Here is a 21,556-nt window from a genome sequence, read left to right as displayed (position 1 = left end):
GGAAAAACTAAGGTGGCTGAATAGAATTACAAAGAATATGCCCAACTCCAAATTCACATTCGCATATAGACTTTCATAATATAAATTGTTCCGCCTGGAGAGGAAAAAAAAAAAAAAAGACTTAGGGATAAACAAAGATGATTGTTGCTTTATAAAAAAAAAATGATCCTTAATGGTTTCCTTAATGTATCTTACAGATATTCTGGTAAATATACTAAAAAAAGAAAAAAAGAAAGCACAACATGCTCTTTTCCAGCCTAATGCTGCCTCTACTGGTTCTACAATCCTGGAACAGTCTCTCTCTATAAACTTGGAAGAAAGTAGGAGCCCATCCAGCTGTTTTAGTCTGAAAGAAGCAAAAGATTCCAGCTTTTCAGTCCACAGACTACCTTTTCTTTCCAGACAAACAGGTCAGTGTAATTAATTAAGTGAGCAGTTATTGGATTATTGCAGTATGATTTACAGCATAACATTCATATGTGCACCAGAACAGGAAAGTTTTATTTTCAATATCAGCCATATTGTAATAATTCTGCATCCACAAATGCAGGGATTTAAATTTATAGCCCTCTCAAGGTGCTGATGGCTTTTACAAACTGATGTGAATACTCTGAACACTCCTCCAAAACCAGAGTATAAATTCATTTGCAGGCCCTTGAGTCTTTGAGTAAGTTCTCAGAAAAGGATTTTTTGACTATAATTCATTGAAAAATACTAGGAAATAATATTTTTTCCCCTGAAAGAATTGAAAATACTGACTTTTAACAATAAAGAAGTCTACACTGGAACTACAGATAGTGAGACAATATTTGTGCAGGCACTATTAATTGTACAGTATCCTGAAACACCAATAAAACCATTATTTCTTCTTTTTTTTTTTCATCTTCCAGCCTAGGACAGAAATCTTATATTCAAATAAAATGAAATTTCATTAATTATGCTTCTAGCTCTGATATCAGATTGTGAAACATTTTGTGATTATCTTTAAGACCTTTTTTTTATATTATACACTTTAAATATGTGGGCTTTAGTTAGCAATTTTAATAAATGATGATGATTATTTCTATTGTTTAAAAAAATGAATATGATTAAGTGAACTGAGACCTTAGTTCCAGAAATGACAAATAGCTCCATTTCTGTGCATGCAAGCAGCTTCAGTGAATAGTACCTTTCTGGAGCAAGACCTTAGTAAGTGTGAACAAAGTCAAAATTCTTATTCTGATGTATTTAAAGCATATATATTTTAATTGTTTCTCAAGTAGTTTAAGAATTCATGTTGTTTGCAAACAAGTTAGAGCTGAATTCCTAAATAATTCATTCATTTAGAATAGCTAACACACTCAAGATCATTTTACCATGTGCCATGCCTTCATCAGCAGATGAGTACTATTTGTTCATAGGTTACCGATGAAAGATTTTTATCTCTTATAATAAAGCTAGTGTATTGTTATTCATGCTTTATTCTGATTGAGCTGTTTGGGTTTTAAAATTTAATAGGTGAACATATCAAGTACCATTGATTGAAAAAAGAATTCTTTGTGACAGATGGTTGGCACAGGGAATCTGCTACAATGATAAAGTATTTTTGTTTTGGTTAATAAGTAAAAGTAAATGTAATTGATTCCCATCCTGTTTGGATAATGAGTTTTAAATGGACATCTGTCTGGGATGAGTAGCAAGTATGTTTTGAGATCAGACTTTTTTAATATGATTGGATTGCACATTATATGATTTTATCATTCTGAATGTAGCTGGAAACCTACTCTTTTGTTTCCAGTCCTCTTTTCAATCAGTTTTGGGTCAGGTTCTGATATTCTGTGTCATTCTATGTGGACACAAAAACAATGAAGTCCTCAATAACCAAGAAACTAAGTGTGAACATGAAAGTAAGGTTCATTTAGAGTTTAAAAATGATTTAACTTTTCAGTCATATTGCTTGAGGGCTACAGATAAATAAAAAGTTATTTTTGGACTATTTTAGGTGGCGTGATATGTCTGCATTCCTTTAGAGTGGCCTGACATTCTGCTACAAGTCTAGTCCAGTAATGTTGGCAGCATTTGGACTTACAATCTTCTGTAATGCAGAGCTGCTATAATGATAATGCCTTAAAACATTATTTCTTAAAATGCTTGCATTATTGTGCTTAGGGAATACTTAGAATGGCAGACGTAAAAGTAGTAGAAACACCGTTAATAATACAACACGTACAGCCTTGCCAGTATGCCTTAAATCCAGCCTCAGGAGACCAATTGCCTTTGCAAGAATATAACCGAGTGTCCAGGATCTTTCATGCCTTTGTGACTCCAAAAAAATATAAATAATTTTATTTTTCTCTTTCTTTTGTTTTATTTCTTGAAGTTCTGAACTTATCAAGCTTTAGCATTTATCTTCATGTTGTAACTAACATTTCTATTAAAGAGTTCTTGTAGACAGGAGATTATACATTTTTCAAGTCAGCCTGTAGAGTTTTCACAGTGTGATTCTCCATGGTACCAAGGGACATGTTTGAGAAAAATTTCACAGTATAACACTTGTAAACATACGCAGACAGTTCATCAGAAAATGTTGAAAAATGTCTCACTATGTACTTATACATAGTATACATCTTATATGATGGCTTTATGTAAAGTTTTGCTACAGAAGAATTTTAATGAAACTTAAATATTTTTTAGAAGTATTAGAGCTTTTCTGAAGCCTTTAAAATTATCTTTGAGATTTTCAAATATATATTAATTTTCAGATAATATACAAAATTCCAGAATGAATAATGACCCAAAACTTAGGAAAATAAAAGAAGTATTTGAGAACATGCAGTAATAGTTAGAATTAAGGCCAGAGTGCTCAAGAAAAAAAAAAAAAATTCTGAGAGTCAAAGTCAGTGAAATGAAAGCCAGTACTAGGACAAGCAATCTGTGCCATGATAAAAAGAAAATAAATAATCGAACTATAAGTTACAGATAATATCATATGAAGACAAAGCCTGTATCCATATGAAGCATTCCACTTTCTTTGTAGGCAAGTTACTGGTTTGAGATCCTTACTTGCAAAGTACCATAAAACCTCAAGCGGTTATTAGTTTTTCCTATTTTATTATAAAGCTGTGACAGTGCAAAGATAGATTGATGGATTCCTTGGCAGCCAAAAACTCTTAGCTCTGTCTGCTAATGGCTAGGGTATAGCTCTCTTTCTATTCAACTCAGACCTGGACATGTTTCTGTGCTTCAGACTTTATTAATTCCATTTGTTCTAGCTAAGAATGAATGTCTTGAAATGTCTTGAAAGAACACCACCTGGTGAAAAGCATAGTGGTCAACTTACATAGCAAAATAAGTTATTCACAATTATGTAATTGTAATACTCTGATACCCACCAAATACATATTCTTACTTAAGGTTTGCTTTTTAACCTTCAAATTTCTGCATGGATTTGAAAAGCTTTCTCGTCATGGTAAGTTTTTGATGGCTACAAGCCTGCTACAGTGATGAAATTGTCAACTGACTGGGGATACTTGTGAAATAATGGAAAGTTGTTTGATAGAGACTATTACGAAAGTGTGAAATGCTCTTCTTGAGTTAGCAATTACCATAGACCTTGTCAGGACTTACAACTGTTTCTTCTAATGTTGTCTTGCACTCCTCAATTAATATGGCTGTTAAAGAAATTCCAGAACTTACATTGTTAACCTCAAAAGTTATAAATAGTGAATCATGCACATTGAAAGATGAGACTAAATATTCGAATCATTAGATTCCAGAAGAGTGAGTTTGAAAAAATACAAGGGTACAAGCAATATTTACTCTTAATATTTTGGAAAACGTATTCTTCTGCATACCAAAATTTCAGAACTACCCGAAAGCGTTCCTAGAACCTGATTTTACAAGATTTTAAGGTTATGTTTCACTTTATCCACATAAATAATACCACAGGATTTAAGTATATACTTAAATCTTTATAGAAGCAGCAACTCAAACAATACAAATTATATTGACCAGTTAGCATGGATTGTGTAAGTAAGCGAGTTTTTATAGTGGTTAACTGAAAAGGGTTAACTGTTAAGCATTGCAGTTATCCTTCCTTACATCATCTGAGCTGGTTATTTATGACAATAAATAACAATATTCTTGCAAATTGTTACTTTCAAAATCCACATAAACCAACTTCCAATAACTGTAGACAGATTTTCTTGTATGTTTTCTTTATTTTATAATTGAATTGTTCAAATAAAAAGATCTGTTAGTGTCAGTAGGATCTAGAAGTCCTTATGTTTTCATTAGTAAAGACGACCATGCCTCATCTTAGAATAACATGCATAACTTTTACATATTCATTACTTACATTTCTGTATACTGTATTTTATGCAATTTGCGAGGATTTTTTTAACTGAAAAGAGAGAGAATCTTCAGCTTGAAATTCAGACCAGGACAGCTGGCAAGTAGAAACTTAGATTTTGCTGGTGTCTTAATGTGGATAGATTTCTTCAACTGTTTAAGGTTGCCAGTTATCCCCTAAAATTGCTTAGTCAATTGTCAGTGGTTATGTTGTTGGAGTAGTCTAAAACTTTAGTAGGACTGTGACTCTATTAATTATTGCAGAGGAGATTGCATGCAGGAATGGGAATGAAATTATCATAAGCAATAAGCAGGAGAGAAGTTAGAAGGAGCAAATGAATGTACAAAAGTTGTATATTGTTAGCTGAATTCATGTGAAAGAACCAGAACTACGTCTAAGAACAGAATGCTGGAAAAATTAGAAATTGAAATATTCAGAATTATAGTTATCCTGCTTTCTGCAAAGGAAATATCCCTTCTTAAGCTCTGCAGTTTTTAAAACGTATGACTCAGAGAATTAAGAAGTTGTTAACATAATAAGATTATCAAAAGGCACGATGAGATCCCACACAAGAGGCTATTGATAAAACTGAGTAGTCAGGAATTAGGCATAAAATACTGCTTTAAAAAAATATTAAAGACTATCAAAAGAGAGAATATTAAAATTCCTTCCTAATGTTTTATATCCGTCCAGTGTTAAAAAAATTGGGATGAATCATACAGAAGTTTTACATAATGAATTTTACTTTTCCGCATGTTCTTTAGCATTATCTAACACTGCCATGCTGCCACTTACCATATAGGATACTAGGCTAGACTGATCTTGCGTCCGTTCGTTATGGCAATGCCTATGTGTGTGTTCTTCAATTATCTCCTAAAACAGAGGAGAGGTTGAGAATTTGGTGATTCCCTTCTTATACCTCTTCCTGTTTCTGTGTAGAATACTCTTCCATATTACTTCTTTCCATTCCAAGTTACTGATCTGCTGAGGAAATCCCTTTGCCTCCTGCTTTTCCTACTTATCATGCTCCTTCTCATTTTATAGGAAGAATTTGCTTGATTTGGTGTTATAATAGTATTAACTAAATATAATTATGTCCTCATAACACGAAGCTTTTGATAACCTCAGACATATGTTAGCAAAAAGTAGCTGTATTTTATCAACAAATGACTAGTATAATTACATCTTTATGTAATGCCACTTATTCTTTAGTCTTTAAATAAGAATCTCAGAAGCTTTAGCAAATTCTCAGCTTTGACACTATGCTCTCTCCTTGCGAACAATTGTGTGTGTATGTACACATGAGTTTTCTTTGAAAAAGAAAAGTAAGTAAAGTAGGAACCAGACCGTCAGCTCAAATGACTGGATTGTTGAACCTTATCTCCTGCACTCTGTACTGGCAAGGGCTGATATTTCAGAAAAAGTTTGCATGATGACCTGATTTTGAATTCTCTCCTGACATTTCATCAAATAGAAGAAAAGTGAAAGTAAGGCATCATTCTCTCTTGAGCACAGAGCCTCATCTTTCACATACTGCAAACCTGCAAATAATATTTGTAATTATAAAGTTATCCATTCCTTTCAAAATCCATATGAACTGTATGCATATGTCTTCTTGTCTATACGCATTAAGGATTTGCTAAAGATGTGTGAAAGGGCTTGGGCCTGAGCCAGAGTAGGACTCCAAAGTAGAACCTTTAATGTAATATTAAAGCTATTCTTCATCATTTAAAACTTTCCATACCTTACATCAGTTATGAAGCTTTACAGTCAATGCTTCAATTTACAGCATGTAGGCTATGCATATGTTAACTATTTTAATAGTTCAGTTAGTTTTCAAGATTTCTTTTTGTTAATTCTGTTGTCTCAACTCTACAATCAACCTGTTGTAATGCGATATAAAGTGGTATTTCTCGTGTTTCTAATGTCTCTAATCAGGTCTTTAATGTGTTTTCCATTTTCCTATCTCATTTCCTTATCCTGAAAACAATTAAACTAGAAAATCAGCGGAAAGTATAGGAAAAAAAATATTTAGTTTAGTGAAATAGTTGTGGGAGAGTCTAGCTAATAATTAGTTTCTTAAAAGACAAATTATTTAACTTAGAACCTTTCATATATTGTGCAGTTGATAAGTTCTGTAGCTTTAACATTTGTTTGCCCAGCAACAGATCTTTACCATTCTCTGACAGAAAATGGAATAATTTCATTCTGTTACTTTCTTGTTAGATTGGCTCTTGCATTTGCTTCATAAAATCTCTAGATTTACTCATCTGTTACCCAGTCCGTCACAAAAAGTCAGTTATGCTGCTAAATTTATGAAAAGTAGACTAATGATAACATTACAAGTAGCCTTGTTCAACATACTGGCAAAGTTTGTTTCTCTGTATGGTAAAAATGTATGGTCTCATAGAACTGCTATCTCTATATGGTGAAACATTTTTACCATTTTTTCCCATACAATCTAAGGCCATTTCTATGTGGGAAAAATATAGGCAATCATGTTTCTATTCTATCCTATCCAGGCACTGATTTAAGCTTGAGAAATGTAGCCATACTATTTCACTTCTAAGCTTAAGATAATAACCTGTGATATGAGGAAAATTATCCTGAGCTCATCACAGCAGTAAAACAAATCCTGGAAAAAATTTGTCCCACGGCAGGTGGAATTGGAAAGTGAATGAGTGACTTCTACAACTTTACATATCGATACAGGCATGCCTGTATCAATATTTTTTTATATATATATATTTTATTTTTTTTTTAGTTCATGCTGCATTGAATGTTTATGTTTTTTTCAGAAGAAACTGAGTGAGTATAATACATCTGCAAAGGCTTGACATATTGCAATATTTACCTTCCTGGAAGTTGTATCTTTTCCTTACCTCCTGTATGCCTGAAACTAAATAGCAGCCTTTAATGGTAATAATGGTGCAAATGCAAAGAGAAGCAAAGCCTAACACCCCAGATTTGATTTCCAAGTAGGTCTTTGGACACCATGGTATCATATTTTCCAACTGCTGATAAATACTAAATTGTAAAGAGTTGATTTAATGTTAAATGGTATTATTTTCTGAACATGTATGTCTTTAACTGCTTATTTAAATATCAGGGCTCAAATTCAAAATAATATCATTAGTTAAATATTGTCAACCGCAATATTCGGTTGGTATGTGGTTTGATATATGGTTTGATACCAGTGGAAAACCAAATAAGAACGACTGAAATTGGACATGTGGATTGTTGCTGTGTTTTGTATCGTGCTTTTTTTCAGTGTGTACTACAGTTTGTATTAGGGTGTTCTCCCTGATGATTAGAGCAGAGGAATACACAAGTGCAGCATCCTAGTAATGCCCTAGGTTTTGCTGGTGACATTGGGTTACATAGCATTGAAATCTTCAACTAAAAATTATAGCAGTTTACATGCTGACAGATTTGTTTTTCTAAGATCCCAAGAGACTGCTTTTAGGAGGGAGTGGTAGGTAGCAGTGCCTGGAAGCAGTGGAAGGCTGCCTGCTGCTGACATTTTGGCAAGCCAGCTCCCATGACTGAGGAGCTTTTACAGATTGCATAAGACAATTAGCTTAGAGTGAACAGACCAGAACTTTTTATCTTAGTCCAAGTGTTGTACCGTAAAAGAGGAGAACTTACTTTTCTATACCTATCTTAATCACAGAACGCTCTAATTTATAAATCCATAACTACATGAGTAAGAGTGAGCAAAACACTCTAACATACTAGTAGCTGATGTTATTTATTGCATCATAATATCTTCCATAAATCTGAAACAAACATAACTCTCTGGCTATGCATTTAATTTATTTTTCAGAAGAGCATTCCAGAAAATGTGAAGATAAGTTATTGGCATAATAACCTGAGCTTTACAAATGCTTCAATGATTATATTTTTAATACATTAATTTAGTTCATCATAAAATCTCTACTGCAGCTTTAGTTTTATTCATAATTCATATCTGGTAGAGATACTGTATGTGAAGTCCAAATTCAAATGTAGAACTACATATAAGCTTTCTCAGGAGATGGTGTAAATTATTACAAATTAGTAGTTTCAGGATAAATCAAAGCATGAATGAACTTGGCAAAACAAGAAAAAATCAGACTTCATCATACATTTCACTGAGCGATAAAATTTTGTTGTATTTTACTTTTATCATATTATATCACTTCTGTACAGATAAGTCTTATTTTGAAATAGGTCTCAGACTGCTGCTTGCTTCTAGCATAATTCTGTCAGTGTAAGAGACATATGATACCATTTTTCCTCCTGCTGGATTTGTTTTTCTCCTGAAATATAAACAGTTTGGTTACCAGAAAACAGTGTGAATATTGTGACATTCAAAGAACACAATAAATCTTAGAAATAGCTTCAAATAGTTGTATATGCTGATGGGCTTGAGAGGAATTATTTTGCTCTCACAAAAGATTTTGTTAGGGTCATGTTTTGACCATTTTTAGCCATGTTCTTTATCTTTCACTGAGAAGTTGTGAGGTTTTTTTGAGACTTTGGTGAAGAACTTACCTGCTATGTATCCCATTCAGGGTTTAAGATCACTTTTTGCTAGGCAGTGTGCAAGCATGTATAAAAAAGCATTCCTGCTGAAGAGCTGACAAGCTGACTTTACAACGAAAGGTGAGAGGTGGTTTCTATAAACAGATAGTGGGAAAGTAGTGATGATAACACACCAACTGCTCAATTCTGAAAGCTAAATATTTTCATCTTGTATTAAGACTTCTCAAAATATTTCTCTTGGCTATTTTATATATTTATGTAATAATTTGGGGGAACAGCTTCCTTCTATTGTTGGAAAACCCACAGAAAGATCCCTAATGGAAAGGATTGACCGAGATTTTCCATCGGAATCTTTTCTATGTCCTTCAGTTCAGACAAAGGCAGGTCTCAACCCTCCAGAAAAATTAAGTGCTTAGCAAACCTATATGTTTCTTGGAGTCTTTTCTGTGTCCGGTAGTGCTTTGGGATATCTGGGGACAGACTCTTGGCACTGTGCTCATGACAGATCTTTTGTCAACAAACAGATGTACCCATTTTATTGCTATTTGGTCAGCAAAAGAGCTCACTGATGCATTTAGGGCGTTGTTCAGGCTTACTGTTGATCTTTCTCATCAGTCAAAAAAGAAAGTATGTGCTACATTTTCTGTTACAGGTCCAGGAAAAAGTATATATATTGCATTTGCTCTCCAGCTGAACTTCTACCAGCTCTGACTAAGACACAGTGACTATTTCTTTGCTACTGTTAAACTTTTGTAACTAATATTTAAAATAAGATGTGTTATTTTGCTAATTTCTTAAGCATTAAATTTTTTCTATAACAGAGTGATTATTTGCTATGATAAATTTTTCATTATTACCAAGTTCAAGGACCAAGCAGGAGTATCAAACTTCACTGCTTAAGATTTAGGTATTTTAAAAAGCCTTCAAAATAAATTCAGCAAATGTTAACAGTCAGCATATGCTGTTAACACTTTTATGGGGCTTTACTTCTGAAAAGTTTAACAAAGTTATTTTCTGTTATTTCAAGTCACTAGATAAAACATGTATTGCCAAGGCCCCAATTTATGTCATAAATATGGACACATGTCTATCTTCAGGCACATGTTTTATAGCATGTAATTGTGGGAATGTTTGAATTTTTCATGTGCTTTTATACATTTGGGTATTTCTGTCTTAAAGATCACAGTTTTATTTCCCTTTTTAATCTTGTGAAATGAACAGAAAGTAAAAATTAAAATTCAAAGTAGTTTCTAAAACAAAATTACTCTCTTTAAAAGTACATTGATTGTAATAAATACCAAGATAACTAATTCTATGAATTTATAGGAGAATCTACTGACTTCTGGGGTTTGGTTTTTGATTTGTTTGGGTTTGGTTTTTTTTTCAAAATCTATTCTTCTAACTGTACTGCTTCCAAGAGCTTTATTTTGTTGGAATTCAGTAAGTCCACTGTGAGATTTGCTTGAGTGAGGACTTTGAACTGAACTCAGTGAGATTAGTGAACAGTAAGAAATGAATGCATTAAGAAGTTTGAGGTTCTGTAGAAACATCGATGTAAGCAACAACAGATGACTATTCTTTGTTACAAAGAAATATAAATACATGTTGTAAGATTTAAAGTTAAGTGAGCTCTTGCAATTGGTATTCCATGATAAAGCCCTGTGTGTCAGGATTTTTGTCATCTTAACTAAGTGTTTATAAATGTGAATGTAGTTATTTTTAGGAGATGAAGCCCAGATTTTGCTTTTTTTAGCTAGGTCTCCGTTTGCAACATCAAAGGCAGGTTTTGGAAGTTGTAAGGATTTAATGAGAGCGAGGAGTGGATCATTACAGTACTTTCATTAATTTTTCAGAGACATTGAAAGTTAGTTATCTTAGGTATTGAAAATACTGTTATGTAAAACCACTAACTGCTTATACGGCCATCAACAGCTTTTTCTTTCCCCACATTTATTTAGTTTTACAAAAGATTTCTGGTTTTTCAAAGATGCCCATCATGTCTTTCTTTCCACTTCTCAGCTGGGAATCTCTTCTGATGTGGAACGTATGTTTGGAAGCTTGTTAAGATGCTTTTGGCAGTTTTTACTGCCTTCCTCTTTAGTCTGTTTAGATGGGGAAACTTTCCAGTATTTTTATGCTAGTTTACTGTTCTCTTATCCACATTAGTCTGCTGAAATGTAACCTAGTGTTCCCTGGAAGTTCTCTGTTATTTCAAATCTTTTTGGCTTCCTGATTCATTAGCCATATTTTGGCTGTCTAAAAATGCTATTGGATCCTTCAGACTAACTCCTTAAAGATGTTTTTGGGTTTTGTGACTGTAGCTGTTCAACTCTTGGTATTTTAGAGTTAAATATGCTTCTGAAAGGTTCTGTGCACTTGAAGGGTGATTGAATTCCTTTGTATATTGACTGTCAGGTTTGGCAAATGCATCTGTGAAACTTCTTCCATGTTGTTATTGTTATGAACATCAGTCCCAAGAGACTACAGTGCCTTTTAATAGAGCCACCACATGCACATTATGTATGCATATGGATAACACAAAAGACTAGAAGCTCTTCCTATTAGCTTAATCTTTAGATATTTCTGTGCAGATACTGCTAATTCTGCTAAATAATAAAATGGTCTAAAGAGTTCTGTTTCCCTTTTGTGCATTTAATCTGAAAAATACCTTTTCACATACTGTTCCTAACAGAAACAGAATTGTCTTGAGAGGCTAGTCTCTGTATATTTCAATATAAAACCAAACTAGAAATTATTGGAAATACCACGCAAACCCCTACTTTTTCCTGATATTTGCAATACATTTAACAGATTAAGATAAGTTTCATACAAATGTTTCAGGCAAATTTTGTGCTTCTGTTATTCTACAATTGAAGTTGGTGGAGCTATGACTTTTTGCCTCAGTGGGAATGTGCTCTCAAGTTTTGGATGTTTTTGCTTAAAAAGAATCAGACATTGTACAATTCGCTTACCTCTGATACACTGTCTTTTTGTCTCTTACAGTTTTAACTCTGGAACATCTGTTTAGTAACTGTGCCTTTGTTTTGTTCATTTTCAGACACCGTTGTAAGTTTAGAAACATACTTTTAAAAGAATAATGTTATATTAGCAGGTAGTTATGTAGTATTTAGGTTAATTTGGAAAAATTTGGACCGTTATTGACTTTTGTGTGAAAGAAAAGAGTAAATAAATTATTGATGAGCTATACAATTAGAGCTGAGGTGATATTTGCTTTTCCATGATGTTATGCAGTAACTTTGGCAGCTTTTACTTCTAGGCCAGGTAAAAGCTCTTACTGATTTTCACTGCAGGGCTGGTCTTTTTTAAAAAACCTACAGCTGAGATGTTCTGCTGTAACCATCTGCCAGGCTACATTGAAAACAGTCTTTAATCTTTTTATTCCTAGAGGCAGGTAGGAGCTGGTCTAACACTTCTGTAAGTTAAGGCAAATTTGAAAGTTGTACTGATTACGTAGAGTTATACAAAGAACTGAAGAGGTTCTTTGTAAACCTGTGTGCAATCAAAGATCCCTGAGATGTAGGTGATTATGGCCACTTTCCTGTAGCAGAAGTGGTGTGGCTAAAGAAATTATTTAACGTTGGCAAGCATTTAGCAGGAATTCCAGTTCTTCTTCAAACCACTGGTATCTGAAACTGATACAGTGAATGGTGGAAGCCAGTCACGACAAAGTTCTAAACTGTCTACTCTTGTATTATATTACAGTGTATAAGTTTAATCTTCTCCCCCTTAGTAGTTCTTTTGTTTTCCTGTTTTTCAGTTTTTCCTGATAATATGATTTCTATAAGTGACACGTGGTGACTATTGAGCAAAACATTTGCTGAAAGATGTTGTTGTTGTTAATGATGCTATGCCAAATACTTGTACAAATAGTTCTATTCCTAGTGGGAGCCCCCCTACCTGGTTTTCAGCATACTTTTACTAGACCTGCATTCAAATAAAACTAAATTTCATCTTTTACTGTCTTTTCTCACTTCCTGTCATAATGTCAATCACTTTGTATAATCAGTATTCTCATTCTCTTGCTTTATTGTGTCTTGAAAGTAATAATCTCAAGCCTTTTCTATCTGGTCACATCCTGGCCCTTGAACTGCTGCTACCTCTTTGTGTTGCTGAACTTGCTTACTGTTACTGTCTTAGTGTTTTTAATGTTGATTGTAATACCATAATTCCTTCAAATAATGATAAGCTCAAAAATTATATTTTGAAGTTCAGCTTTAGGTAAAACTAATATAGAAAAGTAGTCTGGAAATCTGATGCTGTTAATATTGGATGCCGTGTTTCAAACCTTTCGCAATTTATTTTATTATGTCTGTTACAATTTAACTATTGCTTTCTGCTGCCATTTTAGGCTTTCTGTCACCTAGAGATAAAAGCCTTTAAGAACATCAGTTTATCATGCTGGAACTAACAATGAACTTTCTCAAAAATCTGAACGGAGACATTAACTTCTTTAATATTTATAATACATATTTGCACACTATTTTAGGAAGGCACTGTCTCTCTTTTGCTTATTTCTCAACAGAAATCAACCAGTTTCAGCATATTTATGTTTCAATATATAGAATACAAAGATAGAGAATCTGGTTTATTGCATCAGTAGTTCAAGATTATTAAATCTTTGGCTTTAAAAATTTTCACTATAGCAGTGAGACTGATATCTTGGCATCCTTTAGAGTATGTATATATCTGATTTATGCTCTCCTTAAAGTAAAGGCAGACTCATGCAGGATTTTTTAATGAAGAGCTGGAGCATTTCAACTGTAATGCTATCTTCCCTTTGCATTGGTTTATACTTTCTAACATTATGTTTAGCTCATATTTTCAGGCTTGTTTTTTCCTTTTGCATTTATGAGGATCCAGTGGTCATTTCAAAAAGAAAATACTTGCATGCTATGTCATATGAAGTGCCTATAAAACCACATGCATCTAAAATGTCAATGAAAGGGATATAAAAATAAAGTTTGAAGTGGTGACTTTAATTCTCTCTCAAAATCACTGTCTTTAAAACAATGAAGTCAATGTGCAACTAAACTTTTATAAGACAGAAGATATTATGCAGGATGTCTCCAAGTGATAAAGTGACAAAGTGATAAAAATCTTTTCTTGAAAAGAAGATTTTTCTTTTTCAAAGTGCCTGTGTTCCTGTTTTCCCCAAGTATAAAAGCAAATGTATTTTCCAGTCCTTGTTTATGATGTATTTGCTTCCAGAAGACAGACACTAAGAGAACATACCCTAAGATGTTATTCGTGGCTTTGTGTTAATACTGATTGATGAGCTTTCTCATGTATTCTCCAAATTTTTATGTCTATTTTCAGAAGATCTCATTGGAGCCCTTTATATATAAATTGCCTTAAGAGCTTGTGTAACTTCTTTATACTTTCATTTCTTTTTCTTAAGAATTTCTAAACCTTCTCTTGTAGTAAACACAGCACAGAGAAAGCTGTGCTAGAGAATTGCTTTGGGTTTTTTCATACGAAGTCCTTGTCACTTCTGACTGCTGAACTACTGAAATCGCTCCTTCCTGTGTGGTTTGTATTCCTGAAATAAATAAATAAATAAATAAATAAATCATAGCAGTACGTGGAAAGAGTACCTAGACATGGATGGTGTAAGGACACTGCCAAAACAGAGAGCAGCACCCCCTCCTGGGCATAAAAGTGCTGGAAATACTTGCATCAGTTCCTAGGTGAGATCCTTCACAGGAAGGTATAAAGCCCCAACATAGACTGGTCTTTGGTAACTTGTGGTTCTGTCTTTTTTCTTGTTGATGTCTATTACTTACTATTTAGCTGAAGTGTTAAAGCAAAAGATTTGATATTTCTTCCAGTTTTTAGTCGCCATGATAATTCTATATATGTATGTGGCCAATCTCCCACTGGTTTCTGAAGGGCCATGTGCATATTTAAAATAAGTACTTTGGCATTTATAGCTAATCTTTTACATGCCCTTTTTCTGGGCACAACAACTTCCACCCCATCAAGGCCTAAACATCCACATGACTTAAAGAGGATAATAGAAGGTATCTTATCTCCCACTTTTGGGGGTGGTCTAGAGTTTGGGGGCATAGCCTATAAAGCTAAGAAGGTTAATCAGAAAAAGGATAAGTGCTTAGAAAATGAGTAAGTCCAAGGCAGTCACAAGGTTTATTATATGATTGCATGACCAAACAGGATTTGTTGTCAGGGCTTCTGTAAACCACTAATGCTGTTTTAGTCTCTGAGGAAGTACATATAAGCATGTTATTTCTCTGTGATGTCAGTTGGACCTAATCACTTATTGAACTTTTGTTTCATGTTTTGATACTTTGTGAATTAGAACTTTCATGCATTTATCCTTACTGTTTTAAGAGGCAAGATCAAGTCAAAAGGCTCTCTCTTCCGTGCCTAACTTCCCTCATGAATTGTTGCAGGTTGCTCTTGTGTGTTGTTCTTAGCTATATCTTCGAGTGAATTTAAGATTAAATAAAGCTGGATATCAAAATGTAAGGGTTTTTTCAGAGTAAAAAGCCCTGATACCGGTTTCTGAACTTCCTGAATACTTATAGAATGGATTTCAGTTAGGACTGTATATTGGAATATGACATGTTTGGTTTTGATTAAAAATTTGGACATATGCTTCTTTGGGATTTAAATGAGAATTAACATACCCACTTCAATCCAGATAATTATTATGCAGCATTATGAGAACAATGGGAAGAACTAGTCAGAGCTTACAGTACCATTCTTGACGAGTAACTTTGCCTGTAGTCTGTAATACAACTTTGTAGGTTTTTAGACTCCAAGCTCATTTGAGTACATGCTATAAATAAACATGTTTTAATCTATGCCTGAATGAATAGGGATTTTTTCAAATAAACAATTTCGCTACACTCTTCCATGCATTCATTGCCCTAGGTTTCATTCCTGCAGTATACTCTGTATAGAGTTATAAGTTTAAACCATTTAGAAACTGAATCTGGTGCAAAAAGTCACTGCTTGTCTGTTAAATAGAAGTGGTCCCCGCATATATGCGGTGGCACAGTTCTACAGTATTCCTTCTGTGCAGATATTTCTGAAATGAAGCCTGTGGCCTAGAAATGTCAGTCATTTGGGACCTGCCTCCTAAGAAACACTGCTACAAGTTGCATTGATTCCCAAAGGGAAGATCCATGGTCAGGCCATTGTTTCAGAAGTGTCTTCTCTGTTGCCCTCCTCATGAGGTGCCAGAGAGCTTTCTAGCACTAGCTTTCCACACTGTTCCAAGTCTGCTTTTCTCCAGATTTTAGAAGAAAGGAATAAATTGAAGGGTGCCAACTATGAGACAAGATATATGTTTCTATATTCCTATGAGTAAACTTGTTAGCTATAGTTTTTAATATTAAATCATTTATATTTAGGTGAAAAAACCTTGGGTAAATTGAATATTGTCTTGGTTCTTTGAGTAAATTAACTTTTAAATCTGGGTTTTAAATTTCTGTGATAATGTCTAAAGCAGTGGTGGGGGACTCAAAAAAAGGAGAAGTGAAAAAGACAACAGGCCTCTCATGCACTTTTTTTTTTTTAATTCAAATGTCAGGAATCTGTTTGATTTGGCAGAATACATGAAGAGACCATGTGCTGGTTACAAATAGCAAATGTGTTTCTGAATACTATTTTTTGTCTTTCTTGTGAAAATACTGTGGCCAGGAAACTGTCGTAGGAATAGACAGTGGCAGCAATTGATATTACAGTAGTTTTGGTTCCTCACGCTTGACTATCTAAACAACGGGAGGAGAAAACTGATGTTGAAGGGGTAAAAAGGGAAGAGCAGGGATGGATTGGAGTTATTTTTGATAAATAGGGTGGAAGAGGGCAGAAAGATATGTGGCTTAGGATGTATTCCTGATGAAGCTGGGAATGCAATGAGGAATGAGAGAGGCTGTAGGGTGGAGGGAAGCAAGATCTGAGTTACTAGGGAATAAAATGTGAGCCCAAGAGAATTATTGAATGGAAAATGGCTAGAAAGAAAAGGTGGTAATATATGTTTTGAAATGACATGTACAATAAAACAAAAACAGTAGTTGGGAAGTTGCTGCTTGTCTACCTTAATTTAGCTGTTACCCCCAAAAAGAACTGAAGGCTCAAAGACAGGGGGCCTGAGCTGGAGCTTCATTAAATTAGGGGGGGCTGTACAAAGAAGAGTTAAATTTTACACTATGGTGTATCTAATTGTGATACCTTAAGCAAATTTTTTAGTCTTTTAAGATAAACAGGTTGGTCTGGAGTCAAAGCAACCAGATTAACAGCAGGTTACTTTTTCCTTTATAGATACTTTTAATCACTTTCTTTAGATCAATTAATGTTGTTACAGTCAAGGACCTAACTTTGTCAAAATAGAGATTGTATAGGGCAAGGCCTAGCAAAACACTGTTCAAAAAGTCCAACAAAGTAAGATTCAGTCATTGACAGCCTGGTCAGGTCAGCTGATGACTATCATGTATTTGATGGTTTTCTGTTACAGCAGCCCAGGTGTTTGTTATAGACACTCTCTCGTAAAATTTTCCTTTTCTAACTGCCACTGAATGAGGTGTAAATAGTGTCAATGCCAAATATAACAATGACTGTGTTATGCCATGTTCCAATCAATGGTCTCTTTTCATAAGTAACTCTTTACAGTGCATTCACGTGCTAGGCAGTACAGAGAGAAGAGAGGAAAGACAGCAAAATACCAAAAATGGAATAATATCAGGACATGGATGAAGTAGTCCGTGTGTTTGTTGTTTGGAACCTGTTTGATGCTATTTTTCCTCACAAATGTAAAATTGAATTTATTATTACTGGACTGTAATACTTTGAGCAGTCAAATATGTAACACTGGCATACAGTTCTGGGGCTAAATTGAGTTTTTGTGTGGCTGAATGGAATGCCCATCTTGGTTGGATTGAAAAATGTCATAAGGCTTTTTTTACCCAAGCATTTCTGCCAAGTGCGTACAGGAAGTGGCTTTGGCAGTTGTATCCAAACAAGTAACTTCATTTCCTGGAATCTGCTTTTTTGCAAAATGTGGACTTTAGGAAAGAAAGTGTAAAGAGGGATGTTAAGGGGCAGAGGAAACATCACCGCTAAAAGCCTCTGAAAAGAAGCTTGCCCAAATTATCAAACTCCATTTTTTTTCTAGATATAGTCACAACAGCACCATATAATTTATTTTTTCAAATTGACAGTTTCTTTATATTATAAAAATAATATCAAAAATAATATTAAAAAAATCTGAGCATAACTGTACATAATTACTGAAACTATTATCTTTACTAGGGTCCATTTTGCAGTGGTCCATTTTGTATCTGGAAAAAAGGAGAGAGTGTTTAGTGTTTATTGGCAAGGCAGACGTAAAGTAGTTGAGATACAAGAGAGTGTATTCTATGACCACACAGGTTATAGAGGCCTATTAGCAACCTGAGGTTTAGTAAAGCTTCTGTTTACTGCCATTGAAAAAAACCCCCCAAAAACCCCCAAAAAACCACAACAACAACAAAAAAAGAAAAAACAGAAACGCAAAGAAAGTAGATATTTTCAGGTATAATTTTCAGTTAAAAAGGAGACATGAATTGATGTAACATTAAGTATATTCTGCTAAAAATATGAAAATTTTATTTGGCTGGTCAGGTGCTATTTCTCATGCTATTGCAAATTCATCTTTTTTCTAGTCTAAGTTGCTGAGTTTGAAGCACACTATTTTTTCTTTTCTTTTTTTCTTTTCTTTTTTTTTTTTTTTTTTAAATCTTCCCCTACTCTTAAGGTTACTATCCTGAATATTTCAATAACAGTGCCTGCAACCTTCCTCACAGTGCTGGATAGCTGCCTATAAAGTAAGCACAGCCTTCATCTTCCTGTGCTCTTAATCTTAGGGTCAAATCATAGATCTATTTCAGATGCTTGAAAAGCAGTAGTTCAAAAGCTGGTTTGTATCAAACTTTTTTTTAAAGAGTTAATGCAAATGAGGGGCTATTTCAGAATTGCTAATAGGGAAAACAGTACATTGAAAAATGTAGTAGCAATGAGTCATATTGTGATGCAGCTTGAAAAAATTACCATTTTCTTATAAATAATATTGCAAAATCCTAAAGTTTAGAGAGAAAAGTAAATACTTCTAACAGAAGAAATCTTAGTGTCAGAAAAAATGCTACAAAGTTCACAGATAATGGAGAAATCGGAATATACCTTTTAACAGTAGATTTAGTTGGGCACTAATAGAAAGATGATATATGAAACAACTTAGTATAACTGTTGATTTATGTAGAATTTTTTTTCAAGTCATGAAAGGTTCTTTTAGTGGATGAAGAGACAAATAAAAATGCTTTGGAAGAAGTCCAGTGCAATAATTAAAGCGAACATTTTGTATACCTTACCCAAGTGGCAAAGGCTGCACTTGCTGTGTCATAAATGGCAGCTGCCATAAACTTGTTTTGGGGTGGAAGCTTTGCCTTTCCCTTTTTATTTTTGACACTTCCTTTGATATTTTATTCTTCCTGTAGTCATCTATTTTTTGGTTTTGTAATGTTCACTTTTTCATTACTTATGCAGAGAAACTTCAGACAGTTGTCTTATTTGCATTTGTGCCCACTGACTACTTGTGCCAGTCTTGTTATTCCTAAAGAAATGGAACTTCTTACTAAGAATATTTCCTGAATAATGTATGAGCTTCTGTTAACATTTGCCTTTGTATGTTTCTGATTCTTCACTGAATACTTGTGATAAAGCATATTGTCTGACTGAGGTTGTTAGCTGGCTTGGAATATTATTTTTGTTGTTTGTCATATTTTTCCTTCATGTTCACTCTTGTTTGCATGCTTCTACTGCTGTGTGGATTTAAATTATAAATTAAACAATTCAGCTTTCCATTGCATTATAGAGGCGATATGTTGCATTGAATAAGATCCCAGACTGAGATGCAGGGCATCTGTTTTTTATTTCAGTCTTTATTATTTACTAAGTTTGTGAACTTATACAAGTGACCTCATGTCTCTGAACCAGTTTCCTCAACTGTAAAATAAATTAGAGTGGCTTACGTTTCTTGATCACTTTGAGATTTCACATTCAAAGGCCATCTGTAAGTGCAAAATCTTTTTTTTCTAACATTGAGGAGCAGATGAAATGATTTGTGAAAGTAAGACAGTGAATTAGAAGCAGAAACCAATATGAAACCTTGGAAGTCTTGACTCTTCATTTTCAGTCAGCATAACTGTTGCAACACAATTCTTGAAATTCCTTCTCTTTCTTGATAGCTAATTTGCTTGGGAAGCTTTGTTGAAAATCTAGATTATGTTGACTACTTAAAATTCTATGCAAGCATGGGTGAACATTTCTAGTTATAGCATGTTTGATATTTATTGTAAACTCTAAGAGTAAGTTGCATACGAATATATTTCACGCACAGCCATCTTTCCTTGCTCAGTAAAAGAAAGCAGAGTAAAGCACTCAGAGTGAGCTGGGAAAGATCGGAGTGCTAAAATGATTGCATTTTTTATTATGAGTCCTTTTTTCTGCAATACCTCCCCACTTTGATCACCTCCAGGATGATGCCATTTACATCCAGCTTTAGCTCTGGGGAGAAATAATTCTAAATATTTCAGAAATTTCCTTTAATCTTTAAGTGCACAGAGAGATAGTGACATCAGTTTGAATAATGGCCAGTGTTTGGAAACAGGAGAATGTCTCCTTTTTGTATCAGGAGTGTTAAAACAACATTACATAAGGGAATACAAGATGAAAAAGTCAGAGCTCCAGGCAGATATCCTTTTGATTTTAGCAGGTTTATTTAATTAACTAAAGCCTAATACAAGATCTCATGGCTCTAAGATAGAGCACATTTAATACTGAAGTAAGCTTGTATGACAAGGAACTTCCATAATATATTGTCCCATTTTGATCTTAAGGAAAACAAGCAATTTAAACATGGTGTACTTGGCATTCAGGAAGAATTACGCTATTTTTCTAGTGATAGTTACTTATTTCAACAGATTTCCAAAGGGCAAAGCCACTCTTAATTTGTGACATAAGCAGGTTTAGAGCTACAGAGGTTATTGGTGCAAAATCTTTTGATCCTTTGCTGCATATTGATCACATAGTTCAGTTGATTACAAATTTTGGTTAAAAAGGAATTGAAAGCAGTAGCTCTTCACAGTGGGAATTGTGCCAAAATTAAATGGAATTTCACCCAAATACTTTACATGGCATGGATTTTTTTAAGTGAAGATGTGGATTTTTTAAGTGAAGTTCCCTAATAGAGCTACTGAGACCATTGAATTTTCACCAGAAAACCTCTGTCATATGACAAGTCCGAGGGACAAGAGGGGAGTCTTGCCTCTGTGAGCAGTCAGTTTTTCCATTAATATCACCGGGACAAGAGTGTGATCAGTTTTTATTAAACTGAGAGTTGCTTGAATCACAGAAACAAAAGGCAATAATTAAGTCGCAGAAGAACCCAGATTACTTCACTTTTTTTAATTATTCTCAATTTTAATACAATAGACATGTATTAGGCATCATAAGAATAATTTCAGTTTTCTTTTTCTCTTTTTATGTACTGTGGAGACTGTAGTCAGAATAACTAAAGCTGACAATAAATTAGCAGGAGCAAACTCTAGAAAACATTTTTAAGTGATGTGAAATGTGTTGCATGTTATTGTACAGTTGCATACAAAAAAAATAATTTGTGTT

The 21,556-nt window shown here is 34.0% G+C and overlaps 1 protein-coding gene across 4 annotated transcripts in view; it reads left to right on the top strand.

The window, feature by feature from the left end:
• KIF6 (kinesin family member 6) overlaps window positions 1–21,556 on the top strand; it is a 175,527-nt gene that overhangs the window by 75,173 nt on the left and 78,798 nt on the right. For all 4 annotated transcript variants that reach the window (XM_075749021.1, XM_075749020.1, XM_075749024.1 and 1 more), the window contains one exon: window positions 198–410. In XM_075749021.1, coding sequence (XP_075605136.1) covers window positions 198–410 — 213 coding nt within the window. The remainder of the gene's footprint in view (window positions 1–197; window positions 411–21,556) is intronic.

The sequence above is a fragment of the Balearica regulorum genome, chromosome 3, assembly GCF_011004875.1.
Source record: "Balearica regulorum gibbericeps isolate bBalReg1 chromosome 3, bBalReg1.pri, whole genome shotgun sequence".
NCBI lineage: Eukaryota > Metazoa > Chordata > Aves > Gruiformes > Gruidae > Balearica > Balearica regulorum.
Note: the sequence above shows the minus strand (reverse complement) of the source record. Positions and strands in the feature narration are given on the sequence as shown.